This window comes from Ambystoma mexicanum, chromosome 6q (assembly GCF_040938575.1).
Source record: "Ambystoma mexicanum isolate Mex_15411 chromosome 6q, UKY_AmexF1_1, whole genome shotgun sequence".
NCBI lineage: Eukaryota > Metazoa > Chordata > Amphibia > Caudata > Ambystomatidae > Ambystoma > Ambystoma mexicanum.
In genome coordinates, this window is record NC_090937.1 from 268020673 (window position 1) to 268040761 (window position 20089).

At 44.1% G+C, this 20089-nt stretch overlaps 1 protein-coding gene across 3 annotated transcripts in view; it reads right to left on the bottom strand.

Annotated features, from left to right (window-relative positions):
- EGF (epidermal growth factor) overlaps positions 1-20089 on the bottom strand; it is a 775649-nt gene that overhangs the window by 343025 nt on the left and 412535 nt on the right. For all 3 annotated transcript variants that reach the window (XM_069630734.1, XM_069630733.1, XM_069630732.1), the window contains one exon: positions 15675-15898. In XM_069630734.1, the coding sequence (XP_069486835.1) occupies positions 15675-15898 (224 nt within the window). The remainder of the gene's footprint in view (positions 1-15674; positions 15899-20089) is intronic.

Below are 20089 nucleotides of genomic sequence, written 5' to 3' on the forward strand. Positions count from 1 at the left end.
TTGTTTTTCTTACAGTACAGACATTATTCTGCAGGCTCCACACTGCCAGTAGGAATCATAGCACCATCACTGCAGTTCTGCATGTCTGGTGCCCTGTTTGCTGTCCTGTCTAGCATTGCAGCATCTCTTCCATGCACCCTTAAACACTTCACACACGCCAATGCATCCCCCTTGAATAATAAGATATCAACACCATATGATAGTCCAGTTCCAAACTGCCTGCAAAGTGAAACATCAATTTCTTTAGCCTCTCAGGAGCTTCCAATTCATGCCTTAATGAAATACACTTCACCAACACAAATGAATGGTAGCTTAGCCATGGCCTGACTCTAAAAAGTGAACATATCATTGGGAAATCTACATGCTGGCCTAATCCCTTATTCTGCATTTATGTTTTTAGTCTGTGACTGAGAGCACTTGTAACCATAAGGATCAGCCACTCAGTTGACCCACCATAATACTCATGTGCATATAGTGTTCAATAATATGTATAATGTACTGGCATTGATGTGTGGTAATAGGGCAGCGTGTGTCACCACACGTGTGCCGCTGCTTTGTTTGTTTCTTCTTGGGGATCATCTCTAGCTAATTCAGCAGCTTGCATTGTTTATCCTTTACTCAACCCTAAATCCTTTCATCATCCTAGCTCCTGCTTCCCAACAGCCTGGAATGGCTACGTCAAGGTCACATGAGCCGAAGCAAGAAGGTAAACCAGTACTCCTGTATCAAAGGGTCTATCTGAACATTTTCACTTGCCACTACGTTCCACCTGTTAAGTGTTGCTGCTTTATGTGTTTCATCTTGGTGAAACTGTAGCTAATTCAGCAGGTCAAAGGCCATGATCTCCATTTTCTTCAAATCTCCATCTTCCCTCTGCCATATCGCCCTTCTCCCCTGAGCTGTGCCCGTGGTCATGATTTATTCAAAGCCTTCCATCCATCAACCTTTGGTTTTGCTTAAGTCATCCCAAGTGGGGTGGGTATGCCCAGGCGTAGGTCCCGAGCCTACTGGGCCTAGCGACGGAAGCTACTCCCCACTGATGACACCCAATGAGGACAAAACATGTCAGGGGATGCTTGTGGTCTCATGCAGAGGGGATATGACCTAGCAGTTTGGACTGGACTGCCCCTTTTGGGATGGGACCAAGCCTGATTTTCAAATGGTCTGTCCCCTTCTCTAATGGTTTGGCAGGCTGAAAAACGATGGCCTGAGTGGTTTCCCAGAGCTGTGCCCATAGTTATGATTGATTCAAAACCTTGCAGCAGTACATTTTGGTTTTGCTTATGTCACCCCGAATGGGGCGGGTATGCCCAGACGTGGGTCCCGAGCCTGCTGGGTCTACAGACCCAAGCTACTCCTCACTGAAGACACCCAATGAGGGTGAAACATGCTTGGGCTGGACTGCCACTTTTGGGGTGGGACCAAGCTTGATTTCCATATGGTCTTTCCCTTTCTGTAATGGCTTGGCAGACGGAAGAACAATGGTCTTGCGGGTTACCCAGAGCTGTGCCAGAGGTCATGATTGATTCAAAACCTTCCAGCCACCAACCTTTGGTTTTGCTTGGCTGCATCGAGGTTATGTCACCCCGGAACACGTGAAAAATGGGAAGGTGCAGTCTTTCCCGGGCAGTTGGTGAAGTGCAAAGGAAAAAGGGGGGTGCTGTTTGACTGTTTACGATGCTTCCCTGTTCCTGCCTCCCTCACCTGTGACCTAATAGCAAATCCACCATCAGGCAAGAGATGACATGCTATTAAATTCCCTACCTGTTCGCCACTTGACACCACGAGATGTATTGCACAGCTGCGAGATTAATTGTTGCATCTCGCATTAAGTAGATATTGCCTCACTCCACTCATATTAATCTTGTCTCAATAGCTTTTATTTTTCACCTCGCCTAATATAATTCTTGCCTTCATTAGATTTCTTTCATGTCCTCTAAAGTAACTGTTACATCACATGACTCATCTTATTCTGGCGTTGGGATCTCACCTAGAGTAATTGTTACCTTCACTAGAATTAGTGTATAGCTGTTAATTTTGCTGTTTCATGAGAAGTTCAATCATACCACTGTTAGTGTGACAGCATAGAGCTCAGATTATTTGTTGCATTACTAGACATTTGCACCCCCCCCTAGAAGAACTGTTTCTATCAGTAGATTTATTGTAACACTCTTAGATTTATCATGCACTGTGAGATGAATTACTGCATCACAACATTTATTTGCATCTCACACAGAATCATTTTCGCATCAATAGAGGCATCTCGGGAGGATAGCTCAGGGGCAATGCGCTCGCCTTGGAAGCAAGACTACACAGAGCAGCACAGGTTCAATCCCCGGGTCCACGCTTAGAAACCTCCGGGTATTAAGTGCGTTATAAATAACCAATCTTAATCCTATCATACCGCTGTTAGACTAACGGCATTCTGGTCCCATTAATCGTTGCGTCACTAGATGATGTGCAGGGCTTTAGATTACTGCACTCGTATTCCTATTGGATTAATTGCTGCATCACGAGATATATTTGCATCTCGCCTGGAATAACTGGTGCAACACTAGGTTTATTTTAATACTGTTGGACTAACTGCATCCTGGTCAGATTCCTTGTGGCATCCCCAGATTCAGGGCGCACCTTTAGATTACTGCTCTCCTGCCGCAGATTCACTTGCACCTCGCCTTTGCTAGACGTCTGTTTGCTGTGCGCCCTCTTGCCCCCGTGTGTTATGGTGCGCCATATAAATATAATGAAGTAAAGGAGACCACGTTTTGCATCACTATATTATTGCGCCACTGTTAGATATACTGCACTCCAGTCACATGCTAGGAGGTGCTAAGGGGGCTATAGCCCTTGGTCTTTTGGTTGTGGCCCCGGATAGAATCTCAGGAGCTACAGCCAAAAGGCTAGCTAGCCCCCAGTCCCGACAGATAAGACATTAGCGTAGCCCCGGGTCTTTTCCAGACCTAGCAACACCCCTGCAATGAACCATGCCAATCCCTCGGCCAGTCCCTAGTACCCCGGGCCCTCACAGCAGTTTTCCTCTACAGGGCAGCATTATTCATCCTTCCCACCAAACAGCAACTCCACACCATGCCCAATGGACATAAAGACTGCAGGACTTGCGTAAAAGAAAGAACTATTGCAGATAAATAATCCTCCTTCAGGATCCCAATAAATCAAGCAAAGAAAGACTTCAACAGAAGCCCTGACACGCCCCCTAATAGAATCCTAATAGCCTTCATTGCTAGATACCTATCAAAGCAGCTTCATGCACTGGCATCAGATGTCCAATCACTTATCACACACACAAAAACAAGTTGCACATTTATACTGGGATAGTCAGCACGCCTTACATATCTGAATTACTAGATTCATTATTTTATTTTTCAAATAGTGCATAGCACAAATATATATTGGGCCTCATTACAAGTATGGGGGTAGCCATGCCGCTTTTCGCAGCATGGCTACCCCCATACCGGGTACTGGGTCCGGGTTCCTTGAATGGGGATATACCGGGCCATTCAAATCTTGGAGGGCCCGGTACTTCGCCATTCAAGGAACCCGGACCCGGTACATCCCTATTCCCATTCGAGCCCCCATAGGGCTCAATGGGAATGGGGAGGATGCTAACAACGGTTCCGTTAATTATGGGCCCGTTGTTAGCATCCTGGTCTGCTCGCTTAGGACGCCTGCTTTTACTAGGTGTCCTTAGCGGAACCCGCGAGCAGATCTCGTAATGAGACGGTAGGGGGTTAACGGCGCCGGCAGCTCTACCGGCACCGTTAACCTCCTACCGCATGGGTCGTAATGAGGCCCAATGTGTGATTACCATTCTCTGCACATAACAATATAATCATTACATTAATCTATTTACAACTAGCATGAATGCATTCAAAAATTGTAAAAATAAAAATGAATTATACATATTTGAACACCAGCTATTAAAAATATGACAGAAATGCTGACATTTATTTCATGGTCTTTATTTCTTTTGAACAATTCATCAGGGCAACCGCTTCAGGTTTTGCCTATGTTTAACAACTCCCTCTTCAGTCCCATATTTTGCGGGGTTAAACTTCAATAGCTCAGCAGTCATCTGTAAAGCCCTGCTTTACACTGTAGTAACAAGACATCAGTTTGTGTGCTGGGAGTTTAAAACATTTACTCCTCTGCAGTGTTCTGTCCCATATACAATAGGTTATTTATAACGCGCTTAATACCCAGAGATTTCTAAGCGCGGACTCTGTGTCATCTTGCTTTCAAGGCGAGCATGTTGCCACTGAGCTATCCTCCGGTGACCATCCTATGGTGATACTCAGTTCTTTCTGCATCTGGGACTACAGACCCTCCTTTTGCGAGCTCAGAAAAGCAAAAGCAGATGCCCAAGTATCATCACAAGTCCTCAACTCATTGCACAAATATCCCACTCAACCTTGCAGACAACCACCCGAACCATCTAACTCATCAGGACACAGTGCCATTGCACCATGTCACTGGATCCAAGACAACAACCCAGATTTCGCTATGAGATTCCTCATTCCATTTAAAGATGAACGCTGTAGACCAGAGACGTTGTAAGCCTCCCTCTCCAAACCAAAAGTGAACAACCCAGGCAATGCCCTGCTACTCCAGAACACCCCAATGAAAAGGGTGGAACAGGATGCCTCTCAATTAATGCCCACTCTATCCCCAAACCCCCTACTGGTGTCTATGAACTCCTTTGCGATGACCATCACACCTACATCTCTTCACAGAAAGCTGGCTCGCAGACAACTACTCCTATAAATCTCAACTAGGCAGGTTAATGACACATTGCTATTAAATTGTGCTCAGAGCCCATGGCCAGCAGGTTAATCAAATCTCTGCACCAGGTAGTCAGCCCAGGTGTCTACCTTCCTCTGTTTATAACTTTGCTCTAGAAGTTGCACACAGATGCACAAACAAACACTGCAGTGGCTGCATCCAATGAGTATTCTCAAACTCACTGACACACTGTATTGGCTCTGAACCCATCGCTTTAAACTATGTACAGAATCACTGGAAATCTGTCACGATCAGCCCGTCTGGCTACTCTTCTCTGGACATTGTGGGACATCTGTCACCTCCACGAAGGGGACCACTTGACCTATTAGCTGGCTACCAACAAATGGGTTTATAGAGACGGAAGGTCTGTGCCCTTAACAGGCACTCCTGATGTTGCCTCATTCCCCTTCGCCAAATGCAAAGGACCCAGTGTTTCCAAGTTCTCTCTAGTCAGAGCTGTAAACAGGGTGGTTGATATTGCCTGATGTTTCCAGGGAAACAGAAAATCCACAGTTGACATTCAGCCAACACTTAGTTGCATAATTTACATGAAGGCTTAGAAACCATAGTCTCCTATTGTCTACCTAACTATTAGTTTGATTTGTTGCGAATTTGTAAACCACTACAACCCTGAGGCCAGTAAGCGCTAACCAACAGAACCCAAACACCCAAGAAATATAGCATTATAGATCATGAGCGTTGAATGCATTCAGTGAACCTTCTTGGCTTATCGATTCTACTAAAACATGTCTCATATATACTGCTTCTGAAAGGACATTGGAAGAACACCTTGTGCACGCTTGGTACCTCGCCTGGCCTTGAGGTGGTATACAGTAATTGCTTGACACCTGCAGGGTTCTGTTCCCCAGGGCTCTAACCTCTCACCCTGGATCTTCAACCTTTACTCCGCACATCTGGCGCACCTCATCTCTACATTCTCTCCTAACTTTCAGCATTATGTGGATGACACTCAGCTTTCCTTCAGGCTCCTCACTTCCTCCTCTCCTCTCTTGCTCATTCCTGTCTGTCTTTCCCTGATTCAGAAATGGTGTGCCTCCAACGATCTCTGCCTTAATGCCAGTAAGACCGAGATCCTTCTCATTGGGACCTCTGCTCCCGCTTTCCCTCTTTCACTCTGGCTGCCCTACTTGGGCCCTCTACCTGCGCCTTCCTGCGAGGCAAAAAACCTTGGTGTAATTTTTTTCTCCACCCTCTCCTTCTCTCCACACATCACAGACGTCTCTAAGAAGTCCCACTACCAGCTGCAACTCCTTAGAACTATTCTTCATTTTCTCACTTTCCCCACAAGCTCACTGTCTCCAGAGCCCTGGTTCACTCTAGGCTGGACTACTGCAACAGCCTCTTTCTAAATCTATCTGCCTCTACTCTTCGCCCTCTGCAACTAATCCAGAACAGGACTGCAAGACTTGTCCTTGGCTTCAAGCCCAGGGATCGTATCTCTCTAGCCCTGAAATCTCTCCACTGGCTCTGGGTGGCTGGAAGGATCTAGTTCAAGACCCTCTGGATTGTCCACAAGGATTTCTGGGGCTAGGGACCACACTACATCCAACTCTCTCTTTCTAAGCACTTTCCTACTCGAGCCTTCCGCTCATCCACCTCCAACTCTCTAGGGATCAGACGCTTCTCCAGGCAGAGAGTGGGGTTAGATCTCTCTTCTCGGTTGGTGCCTCCCTCTTGAACAGCCCCCCGGCCTCTCTCAAACTTGAGCAGGACCACCTCAGGTTCTGGAAGCAATTCAAGATCTTCCTTTTTACTTCTGCTTTCATTCTCTCTCTCCCCTGCTGATGTTCCTGTTCTGCTGCACTAACTGGTTACCTGGCCACCCTCTGAACCCTATGAGGATCAGGCTCCTTCACAACCAGTAGCTCCATGCACTGCCCCTGGGCCTACTCTGCACTAGGGACTGTATCAGCAACCCTACAGTCCCCTGCCTCCTTGCACTTACTTAGAGCCAGCCACACCAGCAGCTCTTCTGAACCTGCTTATTGCACTCTTCACTTCCCTCCACCTCAACCTTCTCTCACTTGCCCTTGCACGTTCTGAATGACACAAGGCCTAGTAAGATCATTTGTGTTGTCCCCCTTTGTCTTCCCCTTCCTTGTCTTGTCACACCTAGAAACACTTGTTTACAGGTGTATTTTAAATGACTTATCATATCATATCATACAAAGCACCCAGACTGGAAGATGACCCTGGTCATGAATGAACATCTACATCCCTGGAGATCTGCACGCACATGCAGACTTGTCCTCTTGGGTATTTAGGCCTCATAGTCACTGCTGGTCATACCTTGTCATCACTGTACATCCGCAAGACCACACTGACTTGACTCTAAATAAGATCCATTATTGTGAGATGCGTGCTGAATACTGTCCAAAGGTCGTTCCGGCCTGGGCTGGAAAATTACATGAGAGCGAGGCAGAAATGTACTGGAAAGCTCTTGAAGGTTCTGGCATTTGATGAAAATGGAAGTGACTTTATGGAGGGGTAGTGACAGCTGATGTCACAGAGACTGGAAAATGGTAAAGGGAATATACGGGAATATAACATAAGAGGCAGGACTCACTGAAAGTGTTTAAAAGGGAGTGAAAGGCAGAAGAAGGGGCTTGTGTTTTCTTTCTGGGCTGACTTCCTGGGTCCTGCTGTCGAGCTTGCTGATGAAGGGGAGAGCTGACGGACTCTGTCAGTGTTTTTTGGCTGCTTGAGAGTTTTCCTAAAGAGAGGGAGAGCTGGCGGGTACTTTCTGAGCCTCTGTGAGTGTCCTGGGCTTGGAGAAAGGAGGGCGATCGCTGCAGGCCTGCATCTCTGGAGACCGGAGTAGCTGCCAAAGGGAGTTCAGAAGGCTGTGTTGAGCCGGGGCAGTGCTGGAAGAGACCAACATTCTTAGCAGCCAAAGGGCATAGCCATTTGTAAGTATAAATAGGGCAGCAATCATGCAGTCATTCAACTAATCAGCCAGATGGTTATTGCTATTTGGCCCAGTGTCAAACTGACACCAAAGGCAAATCTTAATTTGTCACTGATGTACCGAATGACTGATGAAGTAGCCTGTTTTCTAAATTTCGTAGTTGGGGTTTGTTTATTTCATGCAGAAGGGGTCGCCCTCTCCATAATCCATAAACTCACAAACTCTTAGTTTGGCAACTAACCCAACGCTAGCGAAGGGCAGGGCTAAGCAAATGAGAATTGAAGCTATATCTATAATGGATTTGCGTTCATAACCAAAGTACTAGCTGGGGGGCGGGGGGGTCTAAGAGTTGTGCTGAATGTTTTCCTGGTTTTTATTCTCATGTGTTCATTGTCAATGTTACTTTCAATGTTTTTAATGCTCACCACTGTGCCAATTTTGAGATAGTTTGATTGTCTACATGTGCACCCTTTCTCTCTGATGAATGAATATAAAAATGCACAAAGGTGAAAACGTGTGCCGGCTGTTATTGTGTCTGGGTTTATTGTGCAGCCTACGCAATTCATGATGTCCAGGTCTACAAGAACATGTTGTATGCCTGACACAGTACAAAGCCTGCTGGTGTTTAGCCAAGGAACCCGTTATATAACAAAATTGCTGCAAAAAGAGAAGTGTCAGAAAAGACCTAGCAGGCCCCTCTGCTATTTTCAATATTCATCAATGAGTTTGCTGTCATCTTAAATAGCATGAAGCTGCAACTCCTGGGAGGGAAACAATGGGGGGATTCTCCTCTTTGCTGATGACGTAGTACTGGTAACTTAAGGCTCAAACAGACTGCAATGCCAATTAAATGCCCTTGCTTGTAGGTGACAGGATAAAGAATTAAGAATCAATATTTCAAAAACCAAAATTATGATACCTACCCCAAACAAAATGCCCAAATGTTGAAAACATATATTCACTATAGGTGAGGCTAAGTTAGAAGAGGTGGTAGGCTTATATTATTTGGGTTTACGAGTCTACAATACAACTAAATGGCATAATCATATAGAAAAATGTGTGACTACATCGGGCAGGAGGGGTAGAGCAGTTACAAAGTCATCTAATTACTACGGTGGCCAAACCATCTCACATACGATGGTGGTGTTTAAAAGGCAGGGGCTATTCCAGCCACCAATTTGTGTGCATAACTGTCGGTGAAACTGAAACCAATGCTCCACTGGTTGAAATTGTAGAATGTTCCAAAACCTCATGTATAGCATGAGGGATTGCAAGAGGTTTTAAATCAGCTGGGAGTATTCAAACATCCATGATATCTAAGACATTGGGCCTCATTACGAGTCCAGCGGTACCCATGCTGGTAAAACCGGCAGGCTGCTGCCGGACTCGTGATAACTTACTGCTGCCTGACTTGCCGGAACAACCGGTGCATTACAGCCCTGGTGGTCTGGTAAGTCAGGCGGCAGCAATTGTTACTCCCCATTCCCATTGAGTCCCGTAGGGCTCAATGGGAATGGGGAGGACAGAAGCACCGGCACTGTGCGCAACAGTCAGGTCAGACCTGGTGGGCGAAACGGCACATGCCAGCAGACTCGTAGTTTGCCGGTCCGGAAACAACAGTGCCGGTAAGCTTATCGGCAAGGTTGTTTCTAGACCGGCAAACTTGTAATGAGGCCCATTGAATTCACCACTGCTCTGGAGTAACCCAAACTAGGTTGGCACTCATTATAAAACTGAGTTGAGTCAGGCATTTGAACAATGTTATAATATAAGTATTTGGAACTGTAGCTGAAATAAGAAATTAGTAGTGCATTATCTTGATGTAAAGTGAAATGTTGGCCTTTAGAAATACTTGAAAATACCATGCCCCAAACCTGTGAAATGATTAATGGTCAAAATGAGATCAGGAATCTTAAGATTTTTAAAGCTTGATGGAAAAGAGGTCACTTGGGTAGCTGTACATATTGTGAAGTTTGGAAGGAAGATATTTACAATTTTTTCTACATCTGTCCCCTGCACAACATCTCAAGAAGACAGTTTGTAAAACCTCCGATTACATACCACAAAGTAAGGACCATTAAAGAAGCATTGTGGCTAATTAGAACCACCTTGGATGAAAACGGCTTAAATAGAATATTGAGCTTCCTTGGTATAGCCTGAGATATATGCATGACATTATATAATCAGAACTCTGGAGTTTATTAAGTAGACCTGTATTGTAAATGTAATATTAGACTACGCTGTTGATCTGAATCTGTAGTTGAATACATGTTTTAACATTTTATTATTGATTTTTATCATCAATGATCTTAGTAATGGCCGGATAAAAAATGTAGGTAATGATTAATTCAACTTTGATAATGTTGCCAAAAAAAGTATTACTAATAATTTGTAGACATGCATTGCAGGTATTATCCTATTATCCTGATTGCAGAGAACAACTGAGGCAATATCCTTCAGAAGTGGTTGCACATAAATCATAAAAATGCTGAACATTTTGCAGAGGATTCTTCAAATTAATCCTACACTATTACAACAGCGTTGGAGCATTATTAATTATTGATCCCTTCTTCTTATTGTCCGCCATCGAGAATGCACAGATGAAACTTGGCAAATACATTTTGGACTGGATGGTCTTTCATTAGGGCAGACTCTGTGTACATAATATGTGACAATTGAAATCTGGTGTGCCTGTGACCAGAAAATCAAGAGATTGGTTTGAAAACCTCTGCAAAACCAGCAGTGCATGCTCAGCGCTCACATTAAGGTGGAGTAATAACACAGTATAGTTCAGTCACAGAAAGTGGGCAACATACGCAATCAAATGCCAATACACCAGTTGAGACGCTACTTCTGTAACTGGGACTCTTTTGCTCAAACGCAAGTGCTAGCTAGCAGTGGTATATGCTCAGATTTAAGTAATTTAACTCTGTCAACGAAATCCTGGAACGAGGGACACTAATAGATCAGTATGATCCCCAAGATAGACTTTTCTCTTAATAGATCTCCAATGGATCATGGTGCAGATTAAATGTTCACACTTGCTTAGATTGATGCAGCACGGCATGTAACCTTGTGTCTTATCACCAGCAATATGTCAGGGATGACACTCTATTAAGAGTGGCACAGGACACCCAGAAAGGGTTTGGGTGGTTGTGCCAAAATAAAGTGGACAGATAAGTACACACACAGCAGAAAGGAAAGAGAACGAAGAGTAGGTAAGAGTAGCAAGGAAAAAGGTACAGAATGAATTCCCTCTTGGGGTGTATGCAGATATAGGAAAAGAGTATTCCACGAACCTTAGGAAATACTCTAGCCTTCTGCACAGTTTGCTATAACAGAGGCCCACGCTGTTTGCTCATGGCTTGGAACAGCAGCTATGGGTGTCTGTAATGTAGAAACGAGACAAGGGAAGGGGCAGAGGTTGACTGATGGGAACCAACAGACAAGCTCTGTACAAAAGGGTCTACAAACAGTACAAGAGAAGATACTTGCAGACAAATCCAGGAAAAGGAGGTTGATAGCAAACTAGCAGAAGGAAATGAAGGGAAAGTTGTGTAACAGGATTGGATAGCAGAGGACAGTAAGGAACAAGGTTGAGAGCTCAGAGGAGCAGGAAAGCAATGAGCAAGCCCACAGGAGCAGGGCTGTAAGGTAGAGAGCCCAGAGGGAAAGGGCTTAGGGCAGCAGAGTAAAGCAAGCTGCAAGGAACCCAGAAGGGCCGGGCAGCAAGGAGTGAGCCCTGAGGGGCAGGGCCGCTGACCGTAGAAGGTTGCAGAGGACGGTAGAGGGCTGCTAGGCCGAGAACCCAGCAGAAAAAGGTAGGTAGTAGGCAGCGGAGCGTGATAAGCTGCAAAGTAGGAAGCCTAGAGGACAAGGGCTGTAGGCAGCCGGAGTGAGGCAGGCTGCAGAGCAGGGAGCCCAGAGGACAAGGGCTGTAGGCAGCCTGAGTGAGGCAGGCTGAAGAGCAGGGAGCCCAGAGGACAAGGGCTGAGGCTGGAAAGCAGCAGAGCGTGATCAGCTGCAATGTAGAGAGCCCGGCAAGGCAAGGGCGGAGGCTGGAAGGCAGCAGAGCGTGATCGGCTGCAATGTAGAGAGCCCGGCAGGGTAAGGGCAGAGGCTGGAAGGCAGCAGAGCGTGAACGGCTGCAATGTGAAGAGCCCGGCAGGGCAAGGGTGGAGGCTGGAAGGCAGCAGAGCGTGATCAGCTGCAAGGCAGGAGCCTGGAAGAGCAGGGCTGAGGCAGGGAGCCCAAAAGGCTAGGGCTGTAGGCAGCAGGGTGTAGCAGGCTGCAAGGCAGGACGCCCAGAGGAGCAGGGCTGAGGCGGGGAGCCCAAAAGGCTAGGGCTGTAGGCAGCAGGGTGTAGCAGGCTGCAAGGCAGGACGTCCAGAGGAGCAGGGCTGAGGCGGGGAGCCCAAAAGGCTAGGGCTGTAGGCAGCAGGGTGTAGCAGGCTGCAAGGCAGGAAGCCCAGCGGAGCAGGGCTGAGGCGGGGAGCCCAAAAGGCTAGGGCTGTAGGCAGCAGGGTGTAGCAGGCTGCAAGGCAGGACGCCCAGAGGAGCAGGGCTGAGGCGGGGAGCCCAAAAGGCCCAGGGCGGAAGGTAGAGGGCAGCAGAGCGTGATCAGCTGCAAGGCAGGAGCCCACCAGGGCACTGGAACAAAGAGCAGGTGAAATCAGGAAACAGCATACAAAGTTTGTAGCTCAAAGCAAAAAGGTGCCGGAAGGACTCTCAATGCAAGAGACTGAGCTCTCGCAGGAAGCAGCCTTTATACTGCCCAGCCCAGCACAGAGGCAGGCTAATTGGTTGCACCTGGCTCAGCACACCTGCAGACAATCGGCCACCTCCCTCTCTGTTCCTGAGCTGGTGGAAGCAGAGCAAATCCCTAGGGCTTCTGGGGATTGTAGTTCTGATGAAGAAAAATAGGAATAGCCAGGAATAGATGGTTATAGCCAAGTGCATTATGGTAAGTGTAGTTTTCTGGGAAAAATAAAAAAGCACCAAAGTCTTGCAAATGGGAAATAAAGTCCAAATAGTGAATAGCGGTTCATCCAAAAGTTTTCTGTAGATAAATGAATAACAATTTGTCCATATTGATCGCCAATGTATGCGCCCATGGCGCAGGCATGACACAATAATAACATCAGATTAAAAAGCTGCACACATTATGTTACCTTACAGGACAGTGTTTAATGCAAGTACATCAAAGAAGAAAGCAAATTGAAATTTTCACCAAATGGCATCAAAATCTTTGCACTCTGCTATATTTCTATTCAAAGAAATTGTTCAAAATCTCATCATTTTAACTACCTGGAATTTTTCGCGATAGAAGGAATGCACCTTTTCACTCCATTGCTAATCCTTATCTACCTTCCATTTTGGCACATTTTGTTATGTTCCTATTTAAGAGATGGGCATATTGAACATCAAATATATAGAATCGTGTTTTCGATTTTGAACGCTCATTTGAAAGCGCCTTATAAAACTTAGGGAATACAAACAATTAAGGATTTTGCTCTGCATCATAAATGTCAATATTATCCATCAGAAAAAAGTACATTTTGCATCATTGAATAGAACTGTTCTCTTCCCTAAAGCAAATGACAAAAATCATTATGCTATAGGTAGCAAACAGATTGACACACTCAAAACATCTCAATATTTCGTTTTACAAACAAGTTAGACTTTTAACAGGACAATTGCGTTGTTCCTCTTTTTGTTTTATCACACTAGAATGTTATGAAACCAGGAACTTTTGACCGTCTTACAAGTGTTCTTGAGGAGGGCCACAGTATTTATTTTCCTATTCTTCCCTCTTTCCTATTTACACCAGTGGACGTTTTTCTTCAAAAAATGTCTTTGTCTTTGAGACTCAACAAATTGTGCTTATGTTGTATGCTCTCTTGTGTTTAAAAATCATATGTCGATTTATTTTACAGTTTTGTTCACAAAAATGTTGAAAAAGTTAGTGTTAAACTAGGAGATTTTTCTTTGTTTTTTGTTCAAACATTTTGTATTTCTCAGAAGGGTTTATTTATTTATGTATTTATTTATTTATAACGTGCCTAAACCCGCAGGCATCAAAGCGCACAAAAAGACACAAGACAACGAAGTGATAAGACAGAGTTGCAAAGCATCATAATACCCTACTTAAAAGAAAAGTATCAAATAAACAAAAGAGTCTTCATTCTTTTGCAGAACACAAGAAGATTTCTCTCAAGATGGGGATCAACGGAAAGCAAATTCCATGCTGCAGTGAAATGCACTGGAAAGGAGTGGCCACTGCCTCTTGCTCTTTTAGTTCCTGGATAAATCAATCTAAAGGTAGTAGGAGACCTGGCCGATCTGTTCGCCATTTGATGGGTTAAGCTCTGCCTAAGATAAGAGGGAGCTGAACCAAATAAACATTTATGTATCATGTGTTAAGTTTGAATTGAATTCTAGATGCTACAGGGAGTCAATGGAGGCCTCTTCTATGATCCGAATATGTTCTCTTTTCGAGATATTTGTAATGATGCGTACCAAATCATTTTGCAGTATTTTCAGTTTGTGCAGGGAATTTTTACTGGCACCACTAAGAAGAGTGTTACAATAGTCTAATCTTGGCATAATAATTGCTCTTACCAGTTTTTTCGGTGACACATTTGGCTTCACTTATCTCAGCAGCCTCAAGTGGTACTGAGATTTTGTTACCACACTATCTACCTGGGCGTCAGCTCCCAGGGATGCTTCAAGAAGCACGGCCAGAGTTTTCACCTTCTCCTGGACAGCAATGCCATGCCTCTCAATGATGAAACGAGAAAAACAAGGATCCAACTTTGCTCTTGCTTGCAAAAGGCCAAAAATCAGGAGTTCCGTTTTGGAGCTGTTCAGACATAGGCAGTTTGCAGACAGCCAGTTCTTCACAGAATTATATACATTCTATACCTTCAGGGAGTTCACCGCATATGCGCCTGACAATTCCACCAATAGCTGAGTATCATCAGCATAATTCGTGGACAGGACCCCGAAGTCATCCATAGGTTGCACAAGGGACGTAAGTAAACATTAAAAAGGGCCAGTGACAGACAAGCACCCTGAGGGACACCACAACTGATGCATGACTGTGGTGAGGACACTTGATCTAAGATGACCCTTGACATACGGTTGTCAAAAAAGAAGCCAAACCAATCAATAGCCTCTTTAGATCAAGCACCAACAGTCAACAGAGTGGACAGGAGCCTTTCATGGTCCACAAGATCAAATGCTGATGATAAGTGCAAGAGCATGAGAAGTCCAGTTTTTCTTCTATCTACCATATCCAGCATCTGTGTCTGAAGATCAACCAGGGCACTTTCAGCAAGAGTGGAACATTAGTGATAGGCCTTAGGTTGTTCGTATTTGTGGAGTCTAGGCCAGTTCTTTTTTAACAAGGGTGTCCCTATTACATATTTAACTGAATCCGCTACTATTTTATGACTAAAAGAGGCATTTATAAACTGGGCAAAAAAAGTGCAAACAACTAAAAATTGCTCAGGACAAACTTGGGAGGGATGACGTTGTTCGGGCATGACATGGGGTGCATTGTCTTGAAGCACATTTTCCATCTTGGTGACTGCGATGGATTTGAAATTAAACAGCATGCCAGGTTCCGTGGAAGGGGATACTAGAGTCGCAGAGGCATGCAATGGATTATCCAAAGGACCATCTTCCGCGATTCTTTCACGGGCCGCATTCATCTTGTTTTAAATGCCTTTTGAATTTTTATACAGTCAGTGTTTGCATAAAAGTTAGTTCTGTTTGCAGTATTAGCAATATATTTCTGCCTGTCACCAGTAAGGAAAAAAGGAAAAGTAGAACTTGGCAAAAACATGTATAGCACTTCTGGAGACACGTATTTCACATACAGAGCAATACCACTCCATATGTAGGCAGATTAGTACGAAATCAACAAACCCAGAAGCCTCACCTACTTCATTCTGTGCAAGGGTTTGGCGGCCAGAACCATCCAGGTTGGCAGTTTCTATAATGGACTGCTTGGCATCGCACCAGTACAGCTTGTTGGTCAGGTAGTCGATGGTTATTCCGCTGGGCCACACCAGGTTAGTGCTGGCTATGACCATCCTCTCTGATCCCTCCAAGAAGGAGCTTTCTATCCGGGGATGGTGCCCCATATCAGTCCAAAATATCCGCCTTCAATAAATAAACACAGAAAAAATAACAATGAACAAATCCTTTTATATCTTGTGAGTGCATGCATAGTAAGTACTTTGTCTCGCCTTCGAAGCACTTGCTAGTCTAGTCTACGAGGAGTGTTTACAAATATGTTCCCACACTAATGCAGCCTACTGCAGCTGCCAGGATAGACAAATCAGAGATTATTCTCTATTCAGTGTTCATTAACAACATTTTGGCAGATTTAGTTAGGAAAGTCCTGGGATTATTCTAGTTGTAAAGCTTTTACCAAACAGGTTTAAAATCTATATCCAGTTCTGCATACGGGAAATCAACATGGCATATTGTAAGTAGAGTTGATTCTTCAAAAATAAATAAATAAAAGAAACAAACATCTAGTGTGGATTTTGAAAGAAGAATCACTTTAATTCTAAACTACATTCCCTGACAAAATGTTTTCATGTATTTGTTTTGTATTATGTATAATACTTATATTATGATTGCAGAGCCGTAGTTAAGGCTACATCACATAGTTCATAGGAACATGGAAACCAATTTCCTCTATAAACTTTTACCTCATTCACAAAATGTCACCAAATTTAACAAGCAACTTCTCTAGTCAGCTACGAACATTCAGCTTCTTTAGTTTCCTATCTGACTTCTCTCTTTAATATTTCTCTTCTTTCTTTGACTATTCATCCTTCATTTAAGCATGCTTCTATTCTTCTGATTTTAAAGAAACCTTCTTTAAATCCTGCGTATTCCTTGAATTTCCACACTATCGCTCTTCTTTCTTATTGCTCTAAGCTTCTTGAGCACCTTGTTTATTTTCAAGTTTCTTCCTTTGTTGCTGACAAATGTATTCTTCCTCATTTCCAGTCTGGATTCCGTCCTCTTCCTTTTGTTTGTGACTCGCTACTTTCCGCTCTGTGGGGTTTAATCCAAGGCCCCAACCAACAGAACTGAAGGGGCCACTGGAAAAATGACATGCCAGCATTCAAAAACTTTCATGCTGGAATATGGGCCTATTCAGACAGACTATGTGGGTTTCTTTATGCAGTTGAAATCCAGAGAAAGCTAAAACAGAAATGTAATCCGAGTGCAGATTGGAAAAGCAGATCACATTGCTGGCTGAGAAATAAATGCAGCATTTTCACTGAAACTGCCACCCTTCAAAAGGTGGTGCACTTTGACAATTCAGACCCACTTATCAGCCTAAACATGAATGGCAGGTAATTGAAAGTGTATTTTATTAACAACTGAAAGAAACAGCCATGTAGTTTCAGCTGTCATCTTTAAGAAAAACTGTGCTGTGAGAAAAGAAAGAAGAAATCCATTGATGCAAAAGCAAAGTGAGCCCTGATCAGTAAAACACACAGTCTGTCAAAGAATAAATGCTGATGTTAGGTCTCTGGGCAGAATTTGCAAATGCAAATGGCTTCCCCACTTGGTTTGTACATCCACATTGTTTACAACTGCAATAAAATGTGACCTGCCTGAAGTGTGTTGAAAACAAACTTTCCCCAGACCTGCTATCTCTGAGGGCTCGGTTCTGTGCAGGTCAAATGGCCCTAGCTAGTGCGTGACTGGAATGTGGGGATGGGCTGCAATCAAGGGAAGCTATAAGAAAAGAGAAGGTTCAGATCAAAATGGTGGTTCACTACAGATAACGGGACAGGATGCCCGATGGCAGCTGGGCTTTGTGGTATCACAGAGCCGGCCTAGCTCATTATCTGAAGTGGGGGATCTCTGTGTTGCCAAGGCCTCTCAATTATTTAGGAGTGGCAACCTACCAACTTCAAACAACAGAATGGCAAATGGCAGAAAGAAAGGAGAGAACATTTGCAAACATGAAGATTTCCTATTAATTTAAATGGACTATCACAATTGATGCATTTTCTCAGCAAGCACAAGTCGCAAAGCATACATGTATGTTTCATTTTTTAGATTATTCCAAGGTGATTTGTTGAATAGAATGTGTCCACCTGTGACTTAGGGAAACATAATGGCAAGCTAAAATGTGTTTCTGGCTGCTCTGAACATGTCCCGAAAATTGCCATACGCCTGTACAACATGGTGCGGATCCGGCAGTCATTTTATTTAATTCCCCATGATTGGCTAAAGTTACTAAAGTTGTCATAAGAAATAAAAAAGGAATTTCAAAGGGGAGTTGCAATATTTCTGTTCTAGATGCCTGAACCAATCCTTAGACAGGGGATGGGCTGGGGTTTGGAGAGGAATGTGAAGGACCAATTAAAGGCACAGGAATTCTTAAAGGGCACTGCCCAATATTGAAATCCTGGTGGTGTCATCACTGGTATATAAAGTGGATGAACTATGAGAGAAAGGGAGAAATGCAAAAATTATGACAGCTGCAAGGAAACACCAAAAGGAGATTTCGCTGAAATTGCATCTGGGTGGAGCTGTCTATTGCTGAGGAGGCCTAAAAGCTGACTGGGTCCTATGGTGAAGAGGTGGGGTCCATCCTTTAGAGTAGAGTGACCAGACCCGTGTCATGTCCTCTCAGAGGGCCCTGAAATGCAGCTGGCTTTCCTGAACTTTAAATAGAGGTTTTCAATGTAAGTAGAATTGAGCCCTTTGAAACCAAAATATGGGGGAATCTGCTTGCCTTAAATCCATTCCCTTTATAGTGGGCGGAGAGGGGGGGGGCAAAACTGTGTAGATTCTGAGCCTATTTAACTAAAAATATTATATTAATTTAATTAATTTCCCTTGGCTTCCCTTGGCTTCCCCAACAGAGGCCTTTAAGTGGAGGGGGGGTCTGAAATCAAAAATTCTTAAATCTTCCCAATTATTTCTGTCCAGCTTCCCCAACACAGGCCTTTAAGTCGAGGGGGTCTGAAATCCAAAATTCCTTAATCATCCCAATTTGTTCTGTCCAGCTTCCCCAACACAGGCCGCTAAGTGGAGAGGCGTGTGAAACCAAAATTCCTAAATCATTCCAATATCTTCTCTCCGACTTCCCCCAACACAGACCAAAGTAGGGGGTGGGGGCGGAAAAACAAACTGCTAAATCACCCTGTGCTTATTTTAAAGAAAACATGTGGGTGAAATAATAATTGCCAGACCCATTTGCACAAATCTGTAAACCAAACTGCTAGCCTTTTAAGCATTCAGGACAATCCAAAATGGCCCAGTACTGTATATGTAAACTGATATTGTTCATTGACCAGTAAAATATTGAGATTTGTGTTTTTCCCAACCAGCTTGTGTGCACTATTTATGCAACAAGAACTTTAAGTGTGAGCCACAAAGAAGGTGGTGTGTGTAGTTTAGTGCAATCTTTATTATATAGCATCCACATAAATACAAATATATTTCCTGTAAACAGGCCTGGTTCTTGGCTCATTAGTGTCTCAGGGGGAGGGATCCAAGGGGTAAGAGATGAATCAGAAATAGAGCTGAACAAAGAACTGACATTTAACAGTTTGTTGGGTGACACCTTAATTGGAGAGGGAAGGAACTCCCTGTGTTGAGTGTGACCTCTCAATAAACCATTTAGGGATCGGGCCAGGATTTGACTGGCTATTTTTGACGCAACAAGTGCATTGCGACGGACTATTCATTTTGATGTAATTGCAGTAAGGTGGAGGGAAAGTTATCTTTGCGTTGATAAAGTGCCGTGAGGACTTGATCCCCGAATTTCAGGGAGGTGTATAGGTGATAAATTAAGATTGAGTAAGAATAGATTTTTGATTTGGCATTGTGAGTGGAAATTAAGCGGGAACGGGGTGATTTTGCCCTTAGGCAAAGGAAATTCTACAAAAAGTGCAAAAAAGGCAATTTTTAAAAATTAATTCACTTGAATTAGATGATGCCAGGAGACATTTCCGTACTAAGCTGTTCATTTGTGATGAGTGTACAGAGGCGGATGAAGGGAGCTGTCAAGCTCAAATGATGCAAGATGTTACATCAGAAGGAATTGACATTTGGTGTGAAGGTGGGATGTGGCACACAGCCTTAGAGGCATTTTATATGACCCAAAATGCTCACAAAGAACTGAGTCAAATGGCTCAGCTCACATCTTATCTATACTTCCACTTGCAGTTAGTGGAAGAGCGAGTGCTGAAGAGTGAGGTCTGTGCACAGAGTCAGAGAGTCAGACTGAGATTCTTAATGAGGAGCAGAAAGAAATTAAGAAACCAGGCTGCTGTGGTCACACCTTATTACTGCACCAGAAAAAATTAT